This window comes from Ammospiza nelsoni, chromosome 6 (genome assembly GCF_027579445.1).
Source record: "Ammospiza nelsoni isolate bAmmNel1 chromosome 6, bAmmNel1.pri, whole genome shotgun sequence".
Lineage (NCBI taxonomy): Eukaryota > Metazoa > Chordata > Aves > Passeriformes > Passerellidae > Ammospiza > Ammospiza nelsoni.
In genome coordinates this window covers 41,507,908-41,528,841 of record NC_080638.1, presented here as the reverse complement: position 1 = coordinate 41,528,841, position 20,934 = coordinate 41,507,908, and the positions used below count along the sequence as shown (strand labels likewise).

The 20,934-nt window shown below is 50.9% G+C and overlaps 1 protein-coding gene across 4 annotated transcripts in view; it reads left to right on the top strand.

Annotated features, from left to right (window-relative positions):
- The window catches only part of LTBP2 (latent transforming growth factor beta binding protein 2), a 70,885-nt gene that overhangs the window by 33,452 nt on the left and 16,499 nt on the right, over positions 1–20,934 (top strand). For 3 of the 4 annotated variants that reach the window (XM_059473886.1, XM_059473885.1, XM_059473883.1), the window contains 11 exons: positions 716–886; positions 2,456–2,656; positions 2,985–3,253; positions 4,789–4,891; positions 13,384–13,458; positions 16,381–16,503; positions 16,963–17,127; positions 17,956–18,186; positions 18,721–18,743; positions 20,385–20,424; positions 20,841–20,927. In XM_059473886.1, the coding sequence (XP_059329869.1) occupies positions 716–886; positions 2,456–2,656; positions 2,985–3,253; positions 4,789–4,891; positions 13,384–13,458; positions 16,381–16,503; positions 16,963–17,127; positions 17,956–18,186; positions 18,721–18,743; positions 20,385–20,424; positions 20,841–20,927 (1,488 nt within the window). The remainder of the gene's footprint in view (positions 1–715; positions 887–2,455; positions 2,657–2,984; positions 3,254–4,788; positions 4,892–13,383; positions 13,459–16,380; positions 16,504–16,962; positions 17,128–17,955; positions 18,187–18,720; positions 18,744–20,384; positions 20,425–20,840; positions 20,928–20,934) is intronic. The other variant, XM_059473884.1, reaches the window with a different exon arrangement.

Below are 20,934 nucleotides of genomic sequence, written 5' to 3'. Positions count from 1 at the left end.
CAAAGACAGCACATGACTGTCCCATTGGGGTGGGATGGAAGGCTCTGGTGTCAAGCCAGATGGATAAACAACAGTTCTGTCTGTTGACCATTTTCCACAAGTCCCAAAGAGCTCTGAGTGTGATTTCCCATCATATGGGAGGATGGTGAGGGAGCAGAAGAGGACCATAGATACCTGCAAGAGTTCAGGGGACACTTGTAGGGTGACAATGGTTTTCTTAAGACCTGATGCTCTCTCTTCTGAATGACAGTGTGTTTATGTGGGAAGACTTCCAGTGGTTTAAGAGCAGCCAGTCTTCTGAGTACTGATGTGGCTGGAGAAAGAATATTGCCTGAAGTGCCATTGTTCGTGTGTTGACCAACTCTTACAGCTGCTGGAGCAGAAAACAGGGTGGCGTGAGCAGGGGCAAGGAGAGGCAGAATCACAGAATTGCAGAGTCAGCTAGTGGAGAGTTGGAAAAGATTTTTAAGATCATCAAGTCAAATCAATGATGTAACACTACCCTGTCAGCTAGGCCATGGCACTAGTGCCACATCCAGTCTTTTCTTAAACACCTCCAGGGATGGTGACTCCACCACCTTGGGGAGGGACATAAATCCCTCTTTGCATTGGGAATGCTTTGGAGCTTGAGCTGTGAATGACAACTTGAGCTGCAAATAACAGCTCCCTTGGCCTAGAGATGCTGTTTCCACTTAGCACTCTTTTTCTTTCATAGGGGCCAACCTGACAGAGAAGATTAGGAAGATAAAAATTGTCTTCACACCCACCATCTGCAAACAGACGTGCCAGAGTGGGCGCTGCTACAACAGCTGCGAGAAAGGAGACACCACCACTCTCTACAGCCAAGGGGGGCAGGACCACGATCCCAAATCTGGCTTCCGCATCTGTGAGCACCCCCATGTCCTCCACATATTTTCTTGCCTGTCTCCCCACTCTATCTTCCTGCTTTTCCTGACTCTACAGACTAAGGGCTTGGGCTGCTGTAGGGAGAGGAAGCAATGGCTACTCTCAGTGCCTTCGAAGGTCTTTTCTGGGGTGTTTGGAGCTTACTCTCTCTCTGGGGGAGGAAGAGAGACTTTGCCTCATTGCTCTCTTTCCTGAGCAAGCAGATCCTGTTTCCATCTCACCCTGGGTAGAGGGGATGTATGTGTTTGAGTCAGGCCTGCAGCCAAGCCTCACCACCTCCTTCTTCTCAGAGCCAGCTCACTGCTTTAGTTGGCATCCAGTCTTGGGGCTGACTTTCATCACCTAATTTCCTCCTGTTCTCTCCTTTCACTCACATGGCAGCCAGTAGAGCTGGCTGCAGGTTGCAAACTGTTCTTATAAACAGGCCTTGCTGAAATCACTGCTCACCCTTCAGAGCCACTGGGATTGCTCATCAAGTCACTGGGATATCCAGCTGTGGGTTGGTCACATTGTCTTGGAGCAAGCTGGTGGGAGAAGCGTGCTGGACTTGTTGGGACTTGTCCTTTGAGTGCCTCTGTATCACTCAAATTCTTCTACTCAGAGAATGAAAAGTCTTGCTGTTGTGGACACTGATGGAAGATTGTGTTCACAGAAATTTCTGCCCAGGTCCCAGTTCAAACATGTGTCTCCTCCCCTTAAACTGGGTGCTGGGCTTGAGCATATGAGCTTGAAACAGGATGGGTGTTCATCCCCTGGGATGAACCTGACAAGCCATCCAGGAATGTGGAGCAGCAGTGTCTCATCTCATACTGAAATGAGTCAGGATAATCTGTCAAGGCATCCCATGTGTTGCTTGAGTTTAGTTCACATTGAGAACTGCTCTGGGTTGCTCCAAGCATGATGAGGTCAGAAAGGACATGACTTTGGTTTCATCTGTGAATGCTTTTTCTGAGCCTGTGCGGATGAATTGCTCCTGATTATTTTGCCCCACTCCACACTTCTCCCACATGAACTGCTGGCAGGGCCAGGGCTGGATGTGAGACAGGCTCTGAGGATGTGGCTCTCTGCCTGTTCTGTCTGCCTCTCCCATCCTGCTGAGTTCCATTCTGGGCTAGGAGTAAAAACCCTAGCCAAGGTGGGGAGGGGGCAATGCAGAAGGGAAGAAATTGGGCAGACTTGGCTACATATGGCTGCCATGGCCTCTGACCCACTCCAAGAGATCCTGCTGTGTCAGCAACACCACCTTGGCAGCTCCCCAGGACATGGGTTCCCCAGCCTGGCTGTGGCCTCAGAGCCCAAGGGAGGGTTCATCTTCTTCAAGCCATGCCTCCAGTTGTGAGCAGAGCTTGGGGAAGATGGTGTTGCCCAGCAGGGACCTGAGCCTGCCTCCAGGCTGCAAGTGCTGACCCCAGCCCAGTGCTGGGCCTGGTCCTTGGGACATCATGGGGTTAGTGCTGTCCAGGTGCAGCTGCCTGGTGTCCCCCAGCTGCCCTTGGCTAGAGCCAGTGTCTCAGTTTTTCCTCTAAGCAGACCTCTCTTTGCCTTGCAGACTTCTGTCAGATCCCCTGCCTGAATGGAGGGCGCTGTGTGGGCCGCGATGAATGCTGGTGCCCCTCCAACTCCACGGGGAAGTTTTGCCACCTGCCAGCTCCGTCTTTGGAAAAGAAGCAAGGAGGAAGAGGCCCAAAGACCCCAACTGACAGCTCCATGAGGCACTCCACATACACCCTGCCCTTGTCCAACCAGCTTGGTGAGCATGGCCAATGGCTCCATTTTTCTCCTACTTGTGTGCTCCTCAGAGCTTTTCTAAGAGGCCTGAGGAAGCCACTACCTCCTTATGCATGTAGTTTCAGGCCAGGTTGTTAGACAGGAGGTTTCCCTAGTTTCTTGTGGAGATTTTGGTAGGTTTGTCCTCTTTTTAGACCAGAGAAATATTTTCTCTTAGATGCAGTCTTCCTCTAGATTTCCTGGCGGGCTCAGTCTACCTCTCCTCCCGTTTGACTTTGTTCATGATGATATTCTTTGGGTGCCAAATTGTTGCCATATTGTCACAAATGTGGTGTAAACTCATCTTCCAGCTTCCCTAAACCCTTCTCTGGTGAACGTCCACATCAACCACCCTCCAGAAGCCATTGTGCAAATTCACCAGGTGGCCAGGGTGCGGGGGGATGCAGAGGCGTCGGAGGAGAACAGTGTGGAGGCAGTGCTGGTGCCTCAGCTGGCTGCTGTGCCCTGGTACACCTATTCCCATGGGAATGGGAACAGCATTGCCACTGAGAGCAGACAGCAACAGCAGAGAGCCCCAGGGCTGCTGGGGAGGTGCTTTCGTGAGGCTCTCCATGGGCAGGTAAGAGGACATCTTCAAGTGTTGGTGTATTTCTTGTTCTGGGGTAGGGGAGCGTTGGCTTTTGGGGCATAGGGGGTGGCTTTATTCTGTGAAGCTGTTCAGCATCAGCATGGGCATCATGCAGGTGCCATGGGCACAGGCAGCAATGTGTTACTACTTGGGAAGAAAAAATTTCCTTGCTTTGATCCAACAGACAGACCTCACTGCCTTGCCCTGACCAGGCTGTGCCCTGGGGCAGCACAGCCCAGACTTGATGGCTTTCACACACAGTCTGGTTTTAAAAGGGTGCCCTATTTATAGCAACATTTACAGCCACGCTCTGCGATTATTATAGGAAACGTATAAAACATAGGAAAATTCCTTTCCCTCTCAGACGATAAATGGAAGTCTGATTTCCATGGAACCATGCCTTCCTGGAGAGCTCAACTGGGGCTTGGGAAGCAAATGCACGTGAGGGACTTTCTCACCCCTGTCCCACAGTCATCATAATTTCTTATTTTGTCTTTCCCCATATGTTTCTCTTGCGTCACTGGAAAAGCATTGGAGGTTTTTGGCACCCACAGGAACACCTGTGAGCTCCCCCAGTGCAGTTCGTGCTCAGAGAGACCCCCAGCCTGCCAGTCTGGGACTCAGCCCCCTCCCCGCTGCTCCCCAGCCTTTTTGGGGGGACTGCTCCCAGTTCCCATCCCACCCTTCAGTCACTCCCATCCAAGTCGTTTCTAGCAGGAAATATTCTTAGCCATTCTCTAGTGCAAGAAGAGAGGTCAGAACCTGGGGCTGGAAAAGCCCTGCTTCTCTGTGGGGGAATGGCAGTGCTGCGACCTTAGGAGCAGAGAATGATGACGCACAGAGATGCTTACTGATGCCTGGAGAGGCTGTAGGAGATGCTCTAGGGGCGGCAGGGGGTACCCTTGCTGTGCTCACAGCTCACTCAGCTGGGTGATGCCGTGCCCGGGAGGGGGTGAGGAGCGGGGCGGGGAGGGCCTGCCTCTCCCGCCCGCCTGCCGCAGCCCCGCGCTCGGTATGCAGCGCTGGGCAGGCGGCCACGCGTGCCTGGACGGGCGCCAGCCCCAGCCCGCGGCCCAGCGGCTCCGCTCCGATGGGGGAGCCTGTAATCCAGAGGGCCTTGCCGACACTGGGGGGAAAGAGAGACTCATTCAGCAGAGGAAAGCGCCTGACAACAAGCTCCCTGCCGGGCTGGAGTGGTGCGCCCATTTCACAGGCTAATCAGCCGGGCAAGGGGCTGATTCTGGGGCTTTGCCAGGTGATATCATCTCTGGTTCATCTCTGCTCTGTTTGATGGCCCCTTCCCCTCTGAAGGGTGCAGTCAAGGGAGGTTCTGTCTGCACAACTTTTTACTATCTTAATCCATATCCCTGGACCCGCTGTGTCCCAGGGGGAGCTGTGCCAAGAGGGCCATGCCAGCCTCTCACCCCAGACAGCTGTTCCCTCTGCTGGCTCTGCTGCTGTCCTACCAGCTGGGCACATGTTTCCTCTGCATCCCACAGAAGCCTGATCTGCTCTTCTCTCCACAGTGCACCAACCCCCTGCCAGGGCTTACCAAGCTGGAGGATTGCTGTGGCAGTGTGGGCCTCTTCTGGGGCATGGACCAGTGCCTGGCCTGTCCCCCCCGGCCAGGTGAGTACTGCTACTGGCCAGGAGCTGGGACAGTGTGAGGGACAGCCTGCACCCTTGCTGAGCTAAGAAAAAGGGCTGCCGCATGTAGCTGAGGCAAGGAGCAGAGCTGTGGGTCTTGATACATGGCTCTCCTTGGCCCTTGGGGATGAGCAGCATGTCCCAGGTGAGTGCAGGGCCATGCCAGCTGCTGCCCCAGCCCACCAGGAACAGTGCTCTGGGTTGGGTGCTGGGCCAGGCTCGTGTAGCCAATGGTTCCCACCATGCTAGCCCCATTCAGAGGTAGAAACAGGAAAAAAGCAGCTGTGGTTTTAGGAGGTGCAGTTCTAGGTTGGAGAAGGAGGCTGCAGACTTGGCCCTATAGAGTTACGGGCTTGCTCTGGGCCCAACACGGGTTTGGCAGGGGCTCTGGAAATAACACTACATCAAACAATTGGCAGGAGCACACCCGGGGTCCGTTCCAGGGGCATGGGCGTCCAGCTCTGTTTCTGCTGCACTTGGGAGCTGGACAGACTGATCTAGCAGGAGATGGGGATTCCTCAACTGCTCTGCTCGGGGAGCTTCATGACGAACATGGCCCCTTGACCATGGTCACATCCTGTGTTGTGGTGGAGAAGCCATACAGGAGGGCTCCTGGCTGGAGAGGAGGCAGTCCCCTGGGCACAATGGCTCCAGCATCCAGTGCTGAGTGGCTGTGGTGCAGGGCAAGGTGCACTCACCTGGTGGAATGTAGGCAGGGAGCTGCTCACCTCTTCCCTGCCCATCTGCCTGCCTGCCCCCTTTCATTGCTGCCTGCCTGCTCAATCACATCCCTTCACTGGATCAAAGAACTAAAGAAAACAGACCCCATGGTTCAGGAGACTTTGGACTCCTGAAGTACAGTCTAGGTATCCAAGGTAGCAGGTTTTGCAAGCAAGTGTGGTGCTGGTGACTTCTAGCTCTGCTCAGAGTTTTTCCTGCTCACTTACACACACATTCCCAAGAGCTGAATTTGTGTCTCATTATCCTCCCTCAATTCGATTCCTACTCAGCCAGGGGTAGGGCTGACTGGAGCCAAATTCCTTGCAATCACAGACGAGGTTGTCAGCATCCTGGAACCCAGTCCAGATCTTAGGAGCTCTGATTGCTGTCATCTTCCCAAGCTGCATGGCTGTGCTGTGGCCCATGCGCCAGCCCCAAAAAAGTCTTGGGCATTTGTGGTGTGGGGGTGACCCTGGGGTCTGCAGGTTCAGTACAAACAAGGAAATGCCCCACACAGGCCTTAGTCCCTCTTCTTTGTCCCTCACCTTCTTAACAACAGTCATGGCTTTCTCTTCCCCATCCTATAGCAGTCTCCCTGTTTCTCACCCATCTTTCTGTGACCCCTCCATTAGAAAGCAGGGGGCTGCTTAATACTTCAGTTGTGCTGCAGACTGCTGCAAAAACTCTGCACCTCCTTTCTTCCTCTCCATGCCAGGATGCAAGGTGATTGCAGAGAATGCAGCCGGAGCTGCAGCAGTGATTTGCTCTGCTGGACTTAGTGCTTCACAATGTGTCTAATTACAGACTTCTAAGATGTGAAAACAGACACAAAATACTCCCATGTGCTCCTTGCAGTCAGCCAACCAAATGCACTTAAGACATGACTCGAGCTGCCAGCAGGCTCCACAGCTCATAGCTCAATGCATGCTCTGTGTCCCAGGAGCAGCTGCAACTCAAGGCAAGTTGTCACTGCTGGTTTTCACTGAGAGGACAGATGCCTGTCTGGCTTTGTTTTCAGTCTAATTCCAGGGTGCTATGAAAAATGTATGTGGGTCTTTTGTATTCCTGTGCCACAAGAAATTCCCTCTGGCTTTGGGTGATAAAATTCCTCCTTGGAGACTTAATGGCTCTTGTAATTTTGGCAGGAATTCAGGCTAGTTGAAGGAGCCATTTTCATCCTGTTCTATGGTATGCAAGTATCTTGCTGCTTTGGCTGCCTCTGGTGTAAGGAGCTGTAAGGCAGACACATGATGGAGGCAGCTTAAGAGAGCCCGAGATTGTGGAGTGAGAAGCCCAGGTAGATGGCAGGCCTTTCTCTGGCATGTTGTCTTCATACACAAGATAGCTGACTCCAGAGTGGAGTCAGCAAAACAGATCTTTCTCAGTGACCTTACTTCTTTAACAGCGCCACCAAGCACTGTGACCTTTCATTGCCTTGTGCCTTGTCTGCCAGGGTTTCCAGTTCCATGCCAGTGTGAAGGTATTGTTCCATGTACTTCCTGCTTGTAGACCACATCCCACACTCACATTCCTTCTGCCTTCTGGTCTTGCTGGCCTGTATTGTGCTCACTCAAAGTCACTGGGCTGTAGTTCATTGATCTGGTGTCTCGTGCACAGAGATAACGTGTCCAGTGTCTGTTTCCAGCTTTCTTCTTAGCATTGTGATCTTCAGAGACAACTTATTGCTCTCATGAGTGCCAGGGAAGCATGCAGCAGAGCAGACTTGACAGCATTGGGAATTTAACTCCAGCAACTAGAGACAGAAATGGCAGCAGCTAGTTCAGTGTAAACACTTAAAAACGTACAGAAGTGCAGCCAGGCAAGAGCTAGACAAATGGGGAACTTGTTTGGATTGACTGTCTGCCCGAGACACTGATTGTTAGTAGAGTCTGGATACGTCCGGATGTCTCCATCGTCTGCAGCTTTCATGTTTGGTACGTGTTTGTGTGCGGAAAGACATCAGAGAAGATGAATAGGAGGCAGGCATCTGTCTGAGCAAACTTACCATGACCAATCCTTGCTATTTTTTTATGTTTTGCTCAGCATCAGAAAAGCCAAGGCACTCAAATGCTTTGTCTGCTTCCTAACGAGACCATGTTAAAAGCTGAGTTCAAAATTAAGGGTTGACCTAGCCAGGATTGTCTCTGTAGTGAGAGTTACTTTAGTCTTAGCTATTTCCTTAGGCCATGCTCAGGCTGTGTGGTTTGCTGCTGGGGGGCTGTACATTGTTAAGTGTCTTCAGAGAAGTGGGCACAGAGGTGGGTTGGGTGTTCCAGCAGGCTATAGTAGAAGTTCCTGGGAGCTCATGCAAGTGAGAACTAAAGATAAGACCCCCATGACATGTCAGAATCAGCCCTGGGAGAAGGGGAAGATCCAAGGGCTTGCTCCATGAGCTGTTGGAGCAAAGGCTGGTTGTTGCCTGGTCCATGAGAGAAAGAGATGAGCCAGAGACAGGTCCCTGGAGGGTGGCAGGACACCTGCATGTTGCCATGCAGCTGCAGTCCTTCAGCTCTGGCCAGAATTTGGTGGATGAAATGTGTTGTGTTGCAAGATAGGATAAATCAGGTGGAGACATTCACTGACCCTCCTGGTTCTTTAGTACTTGGAGAAAGCAATGGAGCACACACTGAAAGGCTAGAACAGAAGGGTAGGAGCAAACAGGAGCTGGAAAGTAAAACCTGGAGAAGACTGATAGTAGGGAAAGAGAATTAGAGGCTGATGAAGCAGCTGAAGTAGACACACTAGGATGTGACTGAAAGGGAGCTCAGGAACAAGCACGGTAGTTGAGCGGGGCTGGTGAGGAGCCTGCCCTGAAGCAATGTCCTGTCCTGTGGCAAGCTCAGGAGGTGTGACTAGTAGCAGGTACACTGCTGGGCAGAGCTGCTCCTGCTTACCTGCCAGACCATGTGTCATTTTGGGGGATACAGCGGTCTGTGGAAAGAACATGTTGGAACAATATTAAGAGATGGTCTGTAGAAATTAAACCAAATGAGACTGGAGCTACAGGTCAACACATACCCCATGGCAGTTGTGGATTTGGATACTGGTTTTCCCAAAGCCTTGGCCCTTCTCAGGCACATGGGGATAAAGGAAACTGGTAGCAGAGAATTCTGTCCAGAGGGTATCACAGCCCTGCTCTTCTACCTCCTCCCTGTCCATGAGACCACCCACCTCTGGAACCAGCAGCATTCCAGGAAAACACCCATATCAGTGGACACCATCTGCAGTACTGCCAGAAGCTACAAGTCTCATCCTTCTGTGCAAATGACAGACTTTCTGGGTGCAGGAGTAAACCTGCATTTTCTAGGTCCTGATTTTTCAGTGCCCCCTGTCCCTTATTTCCAGCTGCAGTCAGCCTGAGCATGGACCAGGTTGTGCACCCACTCATTGTGCTCACTGCAGATCTTCCTGGGCTGCTTTCTCTCCTCCTATGGGTTTTAACTGCATTAAGAAACAAGTCTTTGAAGGCTATTGTTTTGTTTTTATTCCCACTCCACGTGTTTTTTCAAGTTTTTTGTCCTAGAGAAAAGTCTGAATTTCACTGGAAAGTTGGATCTTGTAATGTCTGGCTTGGCACCCGCAGCACTCTCCTAACAGACCTCCCACTGTGAGAGGGGTGGCAGCTCACCCATGGAGCCGTCATGTCAGAAACGCCAAGGCTCTGCAAGCCTCCCCTGCGCTGTGCCTGCAGGCATTGAAACAGCCACAGGCAGCCCCTTGGAAATCAACCCCCTGCTCTGCTCCTGGGAGCAGATGGGGTAGGACACAGGAAAAAAATCCCTGGATATATGGGAAGGAGGCCACTGTTACCATGTGCCACAGGGAGTCTGTGCAGAACAGTAAAGAAAGGCTGGAGGTGGGAAAGAAGCTGAAACCTCTGCAAGGTTGTGCCAGTACTACAGAAAGCAATACTTAACCTGGGAAAGCACAGCATTTTCAGGAGTGCTTTGTTCTGCACAGTGCTTGTTTTGCTCATCATTCATGTACAGCATTGTTGTAGCAGCACGCAGCAGCACAGTGTTACAAAACTAGGGGTTTTAGGTACAAAGCATCTTCTTGGAGTTGGAAGCCACCTTGGGAGCAGAATAAGGATCTTTCTGTTGAAACAGTAAATGGCAAAAAGGAAATATCAGAGTCTTTTTCCTTCAAGCATCTTTTGCACCTTCAAGACTGATCATGAGTAGAGCCAGAGGACTGCGTTTTGTATTGCACATGTAGCACTGGTGCATGCCCTCCCCACCACTACTATCATAACCCTTGTTGGGGCATTGGACAAAGTCTTGCTGGAGCCTCCTTACAACAGCCCATCCAGAGAGCAGTCATGACAGACCTGGCCAGAAGGATTTATCTCTTTCCCTCTGTCCATTCTGCGTTAGAACTCAGCTGATGCCCACAGCCACAGCCTAACTTCTTGCCGTGGCACCTCTAATACATCTCCGGAGGCTGCTGTGGGGCCCAACCTGCTCTGATCTTCTGCCAGTGAACTCAGCAGCACATGTCCTCTGTGCAATGGAGGCTGATCTTCTCTGCTTCACACTAAAACAGGCTATGGCTTAACTGGGTCCACCACCCCCATTTCTCCAGGCATCATGAAACCATTCACTCTGGCTCCTTTCACCTCCCAGGACTAGCAGATGCACCACAGCCACCTTCAAGGTTTCTCAGTGAGTTGATGTCTTTGGTAGGGTAGATGGAAAGACTCAAAATAAATGGGCTAGCTTAATGGACTAATAAATGGGCATTTCCTCACTTCTCATCTGACCAGAGGCTTGCTTCTTCCCCTTTTAACAGAGTGGTATTGTATGGACTAATGTAATGTAATATCTCATCCAACAAACATTGTCTCACTTCAGACCCTTGTGCCTACCACCGCTAGAAGAAGTTTTCCACTTCACCATCACCCTGAGCTTCTCCAGACAATGTTTGGGTAGCCAGGGCTGTTGGGTAAAATCTCTTCTCATAGGAAGTGATGAAAAATTAGCCTAATTGCTTAAAGACTGCCCTGCTAGGTGACAAAATCCCTCTGCCCAATTTCCATTTATTCATTTCCTTTCATATTATGATCTACTTGAGTATTTTTCTAGCTGGGGACAAAGATGCTGATGGAAGTCTGCTTCACACTCACCTCCTTTCTGAGCCTGTGAGCCTATTGCATGCATGCTCCTTTGTTATGAGCCCAGCCCTGACAGGGATGCCTGGTGCCTGCAGAGCTTGCAGAGAGATAGAGGAAGCAATGAGAGCCAAGAGGGACTCCTAATGTGCAGCTTCCTGGTGACCACATTGGTTTGGCACCGTGTCCTCAGGGCTGAAATGCCCAGGAGGCAAGGTTCTGAAATCACAGCCTTCAATGAGGAACCAGAGCTCTCTGCCCTCAGCAAGCCTGAAATCTGTCTGCCTGATAGATGCAACTCAGCTGCTCCATCCCTAGCCTCAGGCTCTGGGAGAACCCTTCTTGGAGAGAGTGTAGACAGACAAAGGAGACTGGGCCCCCTTCAGCTCTGGATGCGACAGATTTCTGCCCTCTCTGATCATCAGATTAGCTTTTTCCTTTTGGTGGGTTCCTGAGGAATAACCTCCCAACAGCTGCATGAGGGAAGGTTGGATGCTGATCACCTTTGCAGGAAACCTAGGTGTCCTAGGCTGGTTTTTTTCAGGAGGTTTTGGCCATCTCTGTTGTTGTTTGGCCACATCTGAGTGTGTGGAAGGAAATAGTCCTCTACTCAAGAAACCAAGCACAAAGCTGAGAGTTAATAGCTTATATCCTCCTGCAGCCACACACTGTCTTCCCTTGTGGATAGATCCTGGCAGCCTCCAACCAATACTTCAAAACTTTCTTGGTTCCCTCTTGGTACAGAGAGATCTGCTTACATTACATTACAATTATTCTTTCCAGGGAACATGGGTTTCTTTGCAGAGTTAAGACGTTTGTCCATAGCTTCACAAGTGATTTGCTGAAGTAGAGAGGTTTCTCCAAACTGGAGTTTGGTAAGTGCTAAGGTGGCACAGACCTGCAATTTATCTGCCCACCACTGGCATTTTCTGCCTTGCCCTCTCCCCAGCAGCATCTGTTGGAGGGATGCTACACAATCTGTTTCTCTGCAAACTTTCCAGAGGGGGAGCATGGCTCTGACACGTCATCACTGTTTGATCTCCACCACACTTGGCTTCTGCTCAGAGGGCTTGCACATAACAATGGTGCTTCATTTGAGTGTCTGTTATCACGTTGTGCTGAGGTTGACAGATGCTTCCAAGCACAGTTAATGCCTGTCGGCAGCCCCGAGCCCACAAGCTATGGTGTGGGAGGACCTGAAATCCCACTGGGCCACTCAGCCTGGAGCCCATAAGCCAGAGGGTTTTTTACCTTCCCAGAAGGTTGGAAAGGTACCTTGGGATTCCCAGTATCACCAGGAGCTCCCTCATCCCTAACATCCAGATATTTGTTAGCACCTGCTGCCTACAATTCATGACTAAACTGTAGAAGATAGATTTTTTTTTGTCTTTGTCATTCACTCAGCTGCTGAGGATCAATGTACACATGGAAAACCTTATAGCTTCATTTAATATAACTGAGAAAACCAGGTTTTCTGTTCTCCTTCCTGGTACAGGCTGGTAATGATGTGTTCTCCTGGCTTTTATTTCCTAAGCACCTTTATCTTAGGAGGCTGGTCTCTAACTTTTGCCTTAGAAGAACTGTCCTAGAATGGCTTTAAATTGCTTTATAGAGTTTAAGTGTTCAGGAGAAAGAGTTGTGGACATGCCTTCTCTCTGGCTCCAGAGTGTGTTCTTAAACTTTGCGGGCTTTCTTTGTGGTCTTAAACTTTGCAGGCTCTTGTCAAGCATCTCCTGCTCTAAGGATGGTCTCAGTTTGTCCCTGGTTCTTGAAGTTGCAATGTGTAAGGAATCTGCCAGACCTTGATATGACTATTGCCATGGAGGGCTTTCTACATATGACACCAAGGAGTGAGCTACTAATGCCAGGCAGGAGAAATTAAGAGGGGTTGGAATCTGCCTGGGCAGTCTCTTAACTGTTGCATGCACTCCTTGTTCCCAAGCAAAAGATCCAGAAATTGTAAAAGAAACCCCACCCTGGGAAAATCCCAACCTTAGGCAAAGTACCCTTCTTCCTACCCCCCACCCCATTCTTACTCATTTCCCAACCCATCCACTCAGATTCCCTGTTCCTTGCTCCAAAATTCAGTGCCTAAATTTGACTTCCTAGGAATTTATGGGCCACATTTTACTTGCCTTTAAAAAATTCGGAGAGGTTTAATTGTGCGTGTTACAGAACATTTTGAAACCCACAAAACCATTTAAAGCAGAAATCTGAATTTTTCTTTGATGAGAGGGATTGGGGCAGGAAATCACATGCAGTATAAAAAGAAATGTAATAAACAGGGCCTGAGTTGTTATTTCAGCAGCTTGTCAAGAACCTCAGCCATTCCTTTCACTCTTGTCTCCCTTGTCATGTGCCACCTGGCTATCCAAACTGACGTAGAAGGAGACAAAGTGACATAGTGGTAGATATGAGGCACAGGCAGCACCTCTGGGTCACCAGTTTGGCACTTGCCAAGAAGCAGAAGGCACTGCATGAATAACGTGGCTGCTCTTACCTTTCCCTCTGCCCTGGGAGTCATCAGGAGCCCACCCAAGGCAGGCCTAGGGACACTTTCCCCTCTGGAAGGAAGGCAGAGAAGGGAGGGCACCGGTGGCTGGCTCTAGTGCCAGTGTCCCACACTGTTTGCTTTTCTCCCCAGCACATCCTGTGATTGAGAATGGACAGGTGGAGTGTCCCCAGGGATACAAGAGGCTGAACCGGAGCCACTGCCAAGGTAAGGATGCTGCTTTCATCTGTTTTTCTCCTTCTCACATTCTCTGTTAGAACTGAAATTATCTACACAAAATACATTTATCTAAATCCCTGGTTTTGGTCTGCAAAGAATGTGACTTATAAAAACCTCCATGTTCTTATCAAGAATAAAAGAAAACCAGGTAACACAGGACTGTGTGACTCTGCTGACAAGCACAGTGAGCACTCAGTTGGGCCAGTACAAGGAAACTCCCCTGTTAAGTCCCACTGACCCAATAAGAACCTGTGTTTATGCTCTGTTAAATGGGAGTGTAAAAACACTTCTTCCATGGTCGGAAGCAACAGAAATTCTGTTTCCTAAAAATATTTGTGAAGGTTATCAGCTTGTTCATTTGTTCATTTACAAGTAGGACAGTACCAATTTGAACATTTACAAGTGGGAGGGGGCCATAAAAGTGATGCCTTCTGTTCTGACTGTGTCACTTGTTCATGCTGCTAGGCTCCCCTGCCTGCCCCAGGCTGCCAGGATCGATCCATTTCTCACTTCTGTGGTCCCTCAGTTCCATATGAGGAAGGCACCAATCTCTCCCCTTTTCTCTCTTGTTCATGTTTATTAGACATTTCTTGGACCCACACTGTGTTTTTCTGTCCTCTGACTAAAGAGGAATTTTATTGTTCCCTTCTCATGATCCCCGAAAAGCTGAGAGGTGTCATCTCACATGCAGCAGGGAGCAAACCCAGGGCTGGCAGTCCAATGACTCATCTCTTTCAGCTGGGACTTTCCACCATGCTTACTTAATTAATGATTCAACCTGCCCACATTGTCCTGAGGGAGAACTTTTAACAACACAACAACTATTCAGCTTGGTGCTCAGATCTCATCCCTTATGTGGCCACAGACAGTGCTGTGATTATGAGGAGCTACCCAGAGGCATAAAATACAAGTTGGGGGAACAAAGCAGCTGCAGGGACTCATGTCAGAAAGCAGAGATCTGCAGTGCCTGCTCTGGATTTCTGTCCCCTGTGGATCAGGAAGGAGCAGAGGGAGATGACAGTGTGGATTTGGCTAGGAAGATGTTTTTGCACAGGAAAAAGCATGAACCAGAGATTTGTGCCTCTGGATACTCCTTTGTAAGCTGGACTGGAGAAGTTCTGTTCTTCAGACACTACTGCTTCAAGGTGCTATTCCCATTTCTACTGCTGCAGCAGAACATGTGTCAGGAAGCCTTAGCACTTCACTTTAGGGCCTAGAGTGAGCAATTTGGTGGACAGATGTAGGAGAGGCTACATGGGGTCTTTTTTTGCCAGCCCACGTAGGAGGGGAGACTACCTGGCTTTGTGGGCTATTGTTAAAAAATTGTGACTGGAGGAGGACCCTGGCAGAAGCCCACTTTGCTCTGTTCAGTATGGACAGAAGGGGTTTTGTCCAGTGCCTTCCAGCAGAGGAAGGCACTAGAGGATTTGGCTGCCCTACGTTGTGCAGCGAAATCCTACTCTTCCTTCCTTCTGCAGATCCCTGTAGCATTGGTACCCCTGACTGACTTAACTTCTGGCCTGTTCTTCATGGCCCTGTGTGTCTCACCTGTGTGTGGAGCAGCTGGTGGGATGAATGGAGGAGTTTTAGAGCACAGGACTGGGGAGGACCTCTAGGTCATTAAGTCTGAACTTCAGCTGTCATTGCTGGCTGTGTGACTCACAAGACAGCCCCCTCCACCAAGCAGTAGTGCTTTGACTCTGAGGAATAAGGCAGTGCTGTGAAAGCTGTTCCTGAGTCTTCCACCCCATCCATCTTGAAACAGTTCCTAGAGCACCACTGGGTGCTCTGAGGGCACTTGAGGTCTCACCAGGGCCATGTACACTGGCCCTGGGACTGCCCTGTGTCTTTGGCCTAGCATCACGTTGGCATTTCTTCGTCTTGGCAGCTCAGAGCTGTCCTGTGAGCAGTGAGTGGGCCCTGAACCCTCTCACTGATGGCTTTCACCTCTTAGCTTGCAGTATATGTTCCTGTGGTTTGTCTCAGGATTGTGCTGAGATTACTCCCAGTCCTACTGCTCTGTGTCTCATCCAGCTCTTCCTGCACTGCTTGTGCCTCTTGACACTGCACATTTTATCAGCATTCTGACTTTTTTGGGCCAAGATCTTTAGTGAAGATAGAAGGCTACATTATTCCATGAGGACACCTTCCTCCTTACTCTCTAACTGAAAACTGCCCTCAGCTCCCCTTAATGCACTGTTTGCCAATTCCTGTCTTCTCTGGCTTAGCTCATACATTCGTACATGCTGCTGCAGGAGAGCCTTTACTGCAGGTCAAATGGATGATCCCAATGGTGTTTCCCTAGGATAAACCCAGCTTTCTTCCCAAAGACTGTGTCTGATGAGTGCTGAGTCAGGGGCAGAGGCAGAACTTGAGGCAGGGCTTGAATGTGATGACTTCACACTTGCTCACCCTGTTCTTAGAAGAAGGCACAGTGAGCCACAGCTGGCCCACCACCCTTCTGCCTCTGGATGGGATCTGTCAATGCCCTCCCTGCATGCTGGCGCCAAGTTTCTCAACAAGGATCCTCTGTGGGTGATAGCTCTATGGAAGCAGTACCAGGAATCAGGAGAAAGGACAGGACTCGCCATTCCTGGCTTGCAAACGGCCATGATAATAGTGATCCTGACAGAGTTGCTCACCATAGGGGCCACATCTGTTTTCCACAAGGACCAAAAAGCAGAGCAGTCATCTACAAGCCATCCTGCAGCTGCAACAAGCAAGCTCTGCGGATGTGGGACTACTGTCACCACAGAGGTCCCCTCTGTGCTGCTTGGTGTAGAGGCTGCCTCGGACACCAGCCCAGCTGGGACCCCTTTGGTTCACAGCACCTGAATAGGAGGCACTGTGTAGGGAGTTTAGCTCACCCTCAGCTTCTTCACATCTCACAAGGTTCTCTTCTCTCCACAGATATCAATGAGTGCTTGATGCAGGGCCTCTGCAAAGATGCCAAGTGTATGAACACCCGTGGCAGCTTCCGGTGTACCTGCAAGCCTGGAAGCATGCTCGACCCGTCCCGCAGCCATTGCGTCTGTAAGTGCTCCAGGGCACCCCTCGGTCTGGAGAGGGCCCTGAGCGTGACCCCATGGCTGAGTTGAAGCCACAGCCTGCTTCACATCTCCTTTGAGTGTACCTGAGCTGGGTTGTTCTGCACTTTTGTGCACAATGGGTTCCAGCCATGCATTATCATTCTCAGTGGACATTGCATGGTCCCTGAAGAGGCTGAAGAGAATGTGCATGTGGTGTGGCAGCAGACAACACAGCCCCCTGGGATGAGAGAACTCCCACACGAGCTGGATTTTTTGGGGATGACACTGTTGGGGTAAAGGCCCAATGGTTGATGGCCAGGCTGTGTCCTGGAGAGAAGACAGGGCAGCCCTCGGGCAGGCTGGGAGGCACAAGCAGAGAAAGAGCCCAGGGGGAGAGCTGAGCGTCCCCATTGTCTCTGTGAGAGCTCGGGCACCTCCGGCCCTGACACGCTGTTTGTTTCAGCGGACAAGGCAGTGTCCATGGAGCAGGGGCTGTGCTACCGCTCGGCCGCCGGAGGCGTGTGCACCCTGCCCCTCCCGCACCGCATCACCCAGCAGATCTGCTGCTGCAGCCGCGTCGGCAAGGGCTGGGGCGACAGCTGCCAGGAGTGCCCCATGCCCGGCTCAGGTGAGATGGGCCTGCCTCGGCTCTGCTCTGGTTACTCTGGGGCTGGGGCTTGCCTGGGCACAGATTGGGGTTGGGGCTTGCCTGGACACAGACAGCTGCAGGGCCCAGAGCTGAGCAGTGCATATGCTGTCCTGGGAGATGGGTACAGAACCCAGGAAGCAGACCTGGATAATACTGGGAAGATGAAGAAGTCCGTAATGGGAAACCACTCTGTACCAGAGGGAGAACACAGCCATGTGTGTGCCTGGCTTTATTCAACAGCCCTTTTCTGTCCTACATCTTTTGCTGGGAAGAAAGGCAGGTGAGGATGAGTTTGAGTATCTCAGCATGGGATTGAGTGGAAGGAAAAGCACAAAAACCCTCAGGGACCAGAAAAATGTTCAGGTGGTTTGTACAGAGTATCTTGAGTGCTGTGCAGAGTGCTCAGTGCTGAGGTACTCCAGGTTTGCTTTTATCTGCTCCCTTGGTCAGCTTGGACCTTCCTGTGGCATGATCTCTTTCTAGCAGTACTGACCATGGGAAGGGATTTCATTTTTGGGGTCTGGTAATGCCTGTGAGAAACCCACCCTGCTCTGTGAGCACATTCCTTATGCTTGAAGCTTCCACCCACTGCAATTGAGATGTGTTTCTTTAAGAATTTAACTCTTAGAAATTACAGAAAATTATAGGATTGGGGAAACTGGCACCTGCACTCACATACATGCCTGCCCATCTTCACTCCTTTATTCCACTGTCCCACTATCATGTCTGGGTATGGTAAGCCAAGTGATCCCTCCACCAGCCTACAACCTCTGCTTTCTAGAGTTTTGATTTGATTTTCCTTCACAGAGGCCTTCAAGGAAATTTGCCCAGCAGGACATGGCTACACCTACTCCAGCTCTGATATCCGACTGTCAATGAGGAAAGCAGAGACAGACGAGCTGCCCGTCAGCTTAGAAGGGCAAGGGGAGAACAGCAACTGGACTCTGGACTGGACAGCGAGGAGACAGCAACTGCAGGACAGCCTGCGTGGCAGCATCCAGGAGGCATTCCTCTACCCTGGCACCTCAGCAAGACAGGGTAGTGTGGGGTTCTCCTGCTTAAAGCTGCTCCATCTGGGCCCCTAGCAAGGGTGGAAAACTTCTCAGGTCGTGTCATATACCATGGATGGATCTCTGGCTGTAAAGGGCTCCCTACATCTGTATGACTGTAGTGTTCCTGAGGCATGAGGCACTAGGTCTTCAGGTCTTTGGAAACAAGGTTGAGTGTTTCAGGCTTCTGCAACTGCATCTTTGCAGTTGGTGCTGACTGGCCAGGCTGCCTCCACCAGGACCTCAGGCCTGAATGGCGAGCCTAGGACTCCAGTCCTTGGGCTTCTGTCCAGCCCAGCTGGAGGGCAGTGTGACCAAGTGCTTGTGCCAGTATTTGCTGGAGCAGTTGTTCCTGGGGTCTGCACAGTGCCAGGAGTCCAGGTGTGCTGGCTTTGGGAACAAGCTCTTGCAGACAAATGTGAGGGACCGAATGGCAGTGTCTTAGAGGTGAAGTTAGGGCAGTCAGGGTTTGAGGAGGATGCCTGTCTTCTCTCTACTCATCATGCACTGTTTCCTTTTCCAGGTGAAATTTCTCCTGCTGTGCAGGTAAGGTTTGTCTGGCTGGAAGGAGGATGTCATACAAATTAACTAAAAGAGTGGAGATTTAGATTAGATATTAGGAAGAAGGTCTTTACTGTGAGGGTGGTGAGACACTCAAACAGGTTGCCCAGAGAAGTTGTGGATGCCCCAGCCCAGGAAGTTTTCAAGACCAAATTGGATGGGGCTCTGAGCAACCTGGTCTAGTAGAAGGTATCCCTTCCTATGGCAGGGGGAACTAGATGATCTTTAAGGTCCCTTCCAACCCAAAACATTCTATGATTCTATTCCTGCTTACACTCTTTTTACTGTTCAGCCAGGCAGGTATGGGAGTTGTGGCTCCAGCCATGTCTACACTGCATCTCTCAGGGACTGAAGCTCTAGATGGGAGGGATTATCTGTGATGAACTCAGTCCTAAAGAGCAAAAGGGTGAATTACAGCAAGGATCTATCCCACTATAAAAGGACATCATGAAGAATTTTGGTTTGACATTCTGTTCTATGCTGCATATTCAAGTTTGCTCTGCTTTCACTAACTTAATATCAGCTGTATTTACACAGCTGAGTTGTGGGCACTCACTGTCAGACTGGCCTGGCTGTAGGGCTGATGGGCAGCAGGATAAGGGGAACTGCTGTAGTCAGCTTTAGGCATGCTTCTCTCATGGAGCCCAGTGTCCTGCTTAAGCCCAGCTCACCCTGTGTTGATGTGAGTGCAGCAGGAACACCACTGGAGCAGTCAGGGCAGGAGTCTCCAACACTGGCTGTGTGAATTCACCCTGTCTGATGGAAGCAGCCTGGGGACTGATTTTCTGCTAGGCTCTCCTAGGGCTGTGTGACATCATTTGAGTCTCACTTGAAAAATGTGTGCCTCTTGATCCGTGCTGTCAGTAGAGGTCTGGCCATATCCCTCCTGAGCATGGCTGTGCTCCCTCTGTGCTCTCTTGCTGTATCAGCTCATCCCTCGGACACATGCAGCACCTCTGAGGGAAAGGACAGCACTGCCATTGTCACTGCTTCATAAACATGAAGTGACGTGGCTCAAGTACATGTGAGAAATCTCAAGACAGGGCAGAAATTTGAACCAAAGCTTCCAAATGTGAAGTCTACGACTTACATTGTTCAGTTACCTGTTTTCTTCATCCATTGTGGAAAGCTCCACAGAGCAGGGACTTGGGACTCAGGTTGTGCTCCAGCATTTCCTTTGGCAGCCATAGGTTTGCCTGGAGGGGATGCTGAGAAAGAGCTTCTAGCACAAAACACCCTTCTGGTAAGGGAGCACTGTTGAGGCTGGTCAAAGCAGCAGCTGTCTTCAGCACTCCAGAGCTGCTGGTGACAGTGGCAATATTTACCGTGCCTTGATGACCTTCCTGGCCACCTTGAGGAGATGCCTGCCTGGCAGCAGTGCCCTGGTCTCACCTGCACAGTGTGCTGCCACAGCTCCTCTGTGGGTGGCCCTCGGGGCATGGCCTGAAGCTGTTCTGCCCAGGATGACAACAGAGCAGCCCTGCCAAATGCACCCAGTTGGGACAGCTTCTCCTCCTAGGATGGTGATCCTGGGGAGAAAAAGGAGCCAGGAGGTGGATGGGAAAATGTCACAGGGGTGCTGCATCCCAGTTCCATGCACAAGAATGCTATGTTTCTGTCCCTCAGGGAACTGCTGATGCCACTGCAGAGCCTGCCGTGCGCAGAGGTGAGTGCCAGGCTGGTGGGAGGGCAAGGCATGTGTGGGGAAGAGAATGGGGCAGTGAGGAAAGTGGAGAGACTGGGAGCTCATGCCATGCCCCAAGGGCCACCCCTCTCTTCATGGCAGCCCCCAGTGCTGGGCAGGACAGGCTCCTGGCTGGGCTGGCTGTGAGCAACACAGAGGACCCCATCACACTGGGTGGCTGATGTGGGGCTATTGGAATGTGGGGAGGTGATGAATATCCAGCAAGTGAAGGAGGCTGTGTTAAATAATAAGATTATAGAGTTGCAACCACCCTGCAGCTTCTTCCTATGTTCTTTTTTGGTGCTGTGGTTGCCAGGACAGCCAGCACAGGTAAATTTTGGGTTAGCATCTCTGCCTGGGATCAGGTAGCTTGACCTTCCTCTTTTCTTCTTCCACAGCAGAGGAAGAGGAGTTCTGGCATGGTCCTCGCCAGCCTGGCCCCACTCCCACCTGGGATGCTGCTGCTCCAACACAGGTGCCAGCAGGTGGGTG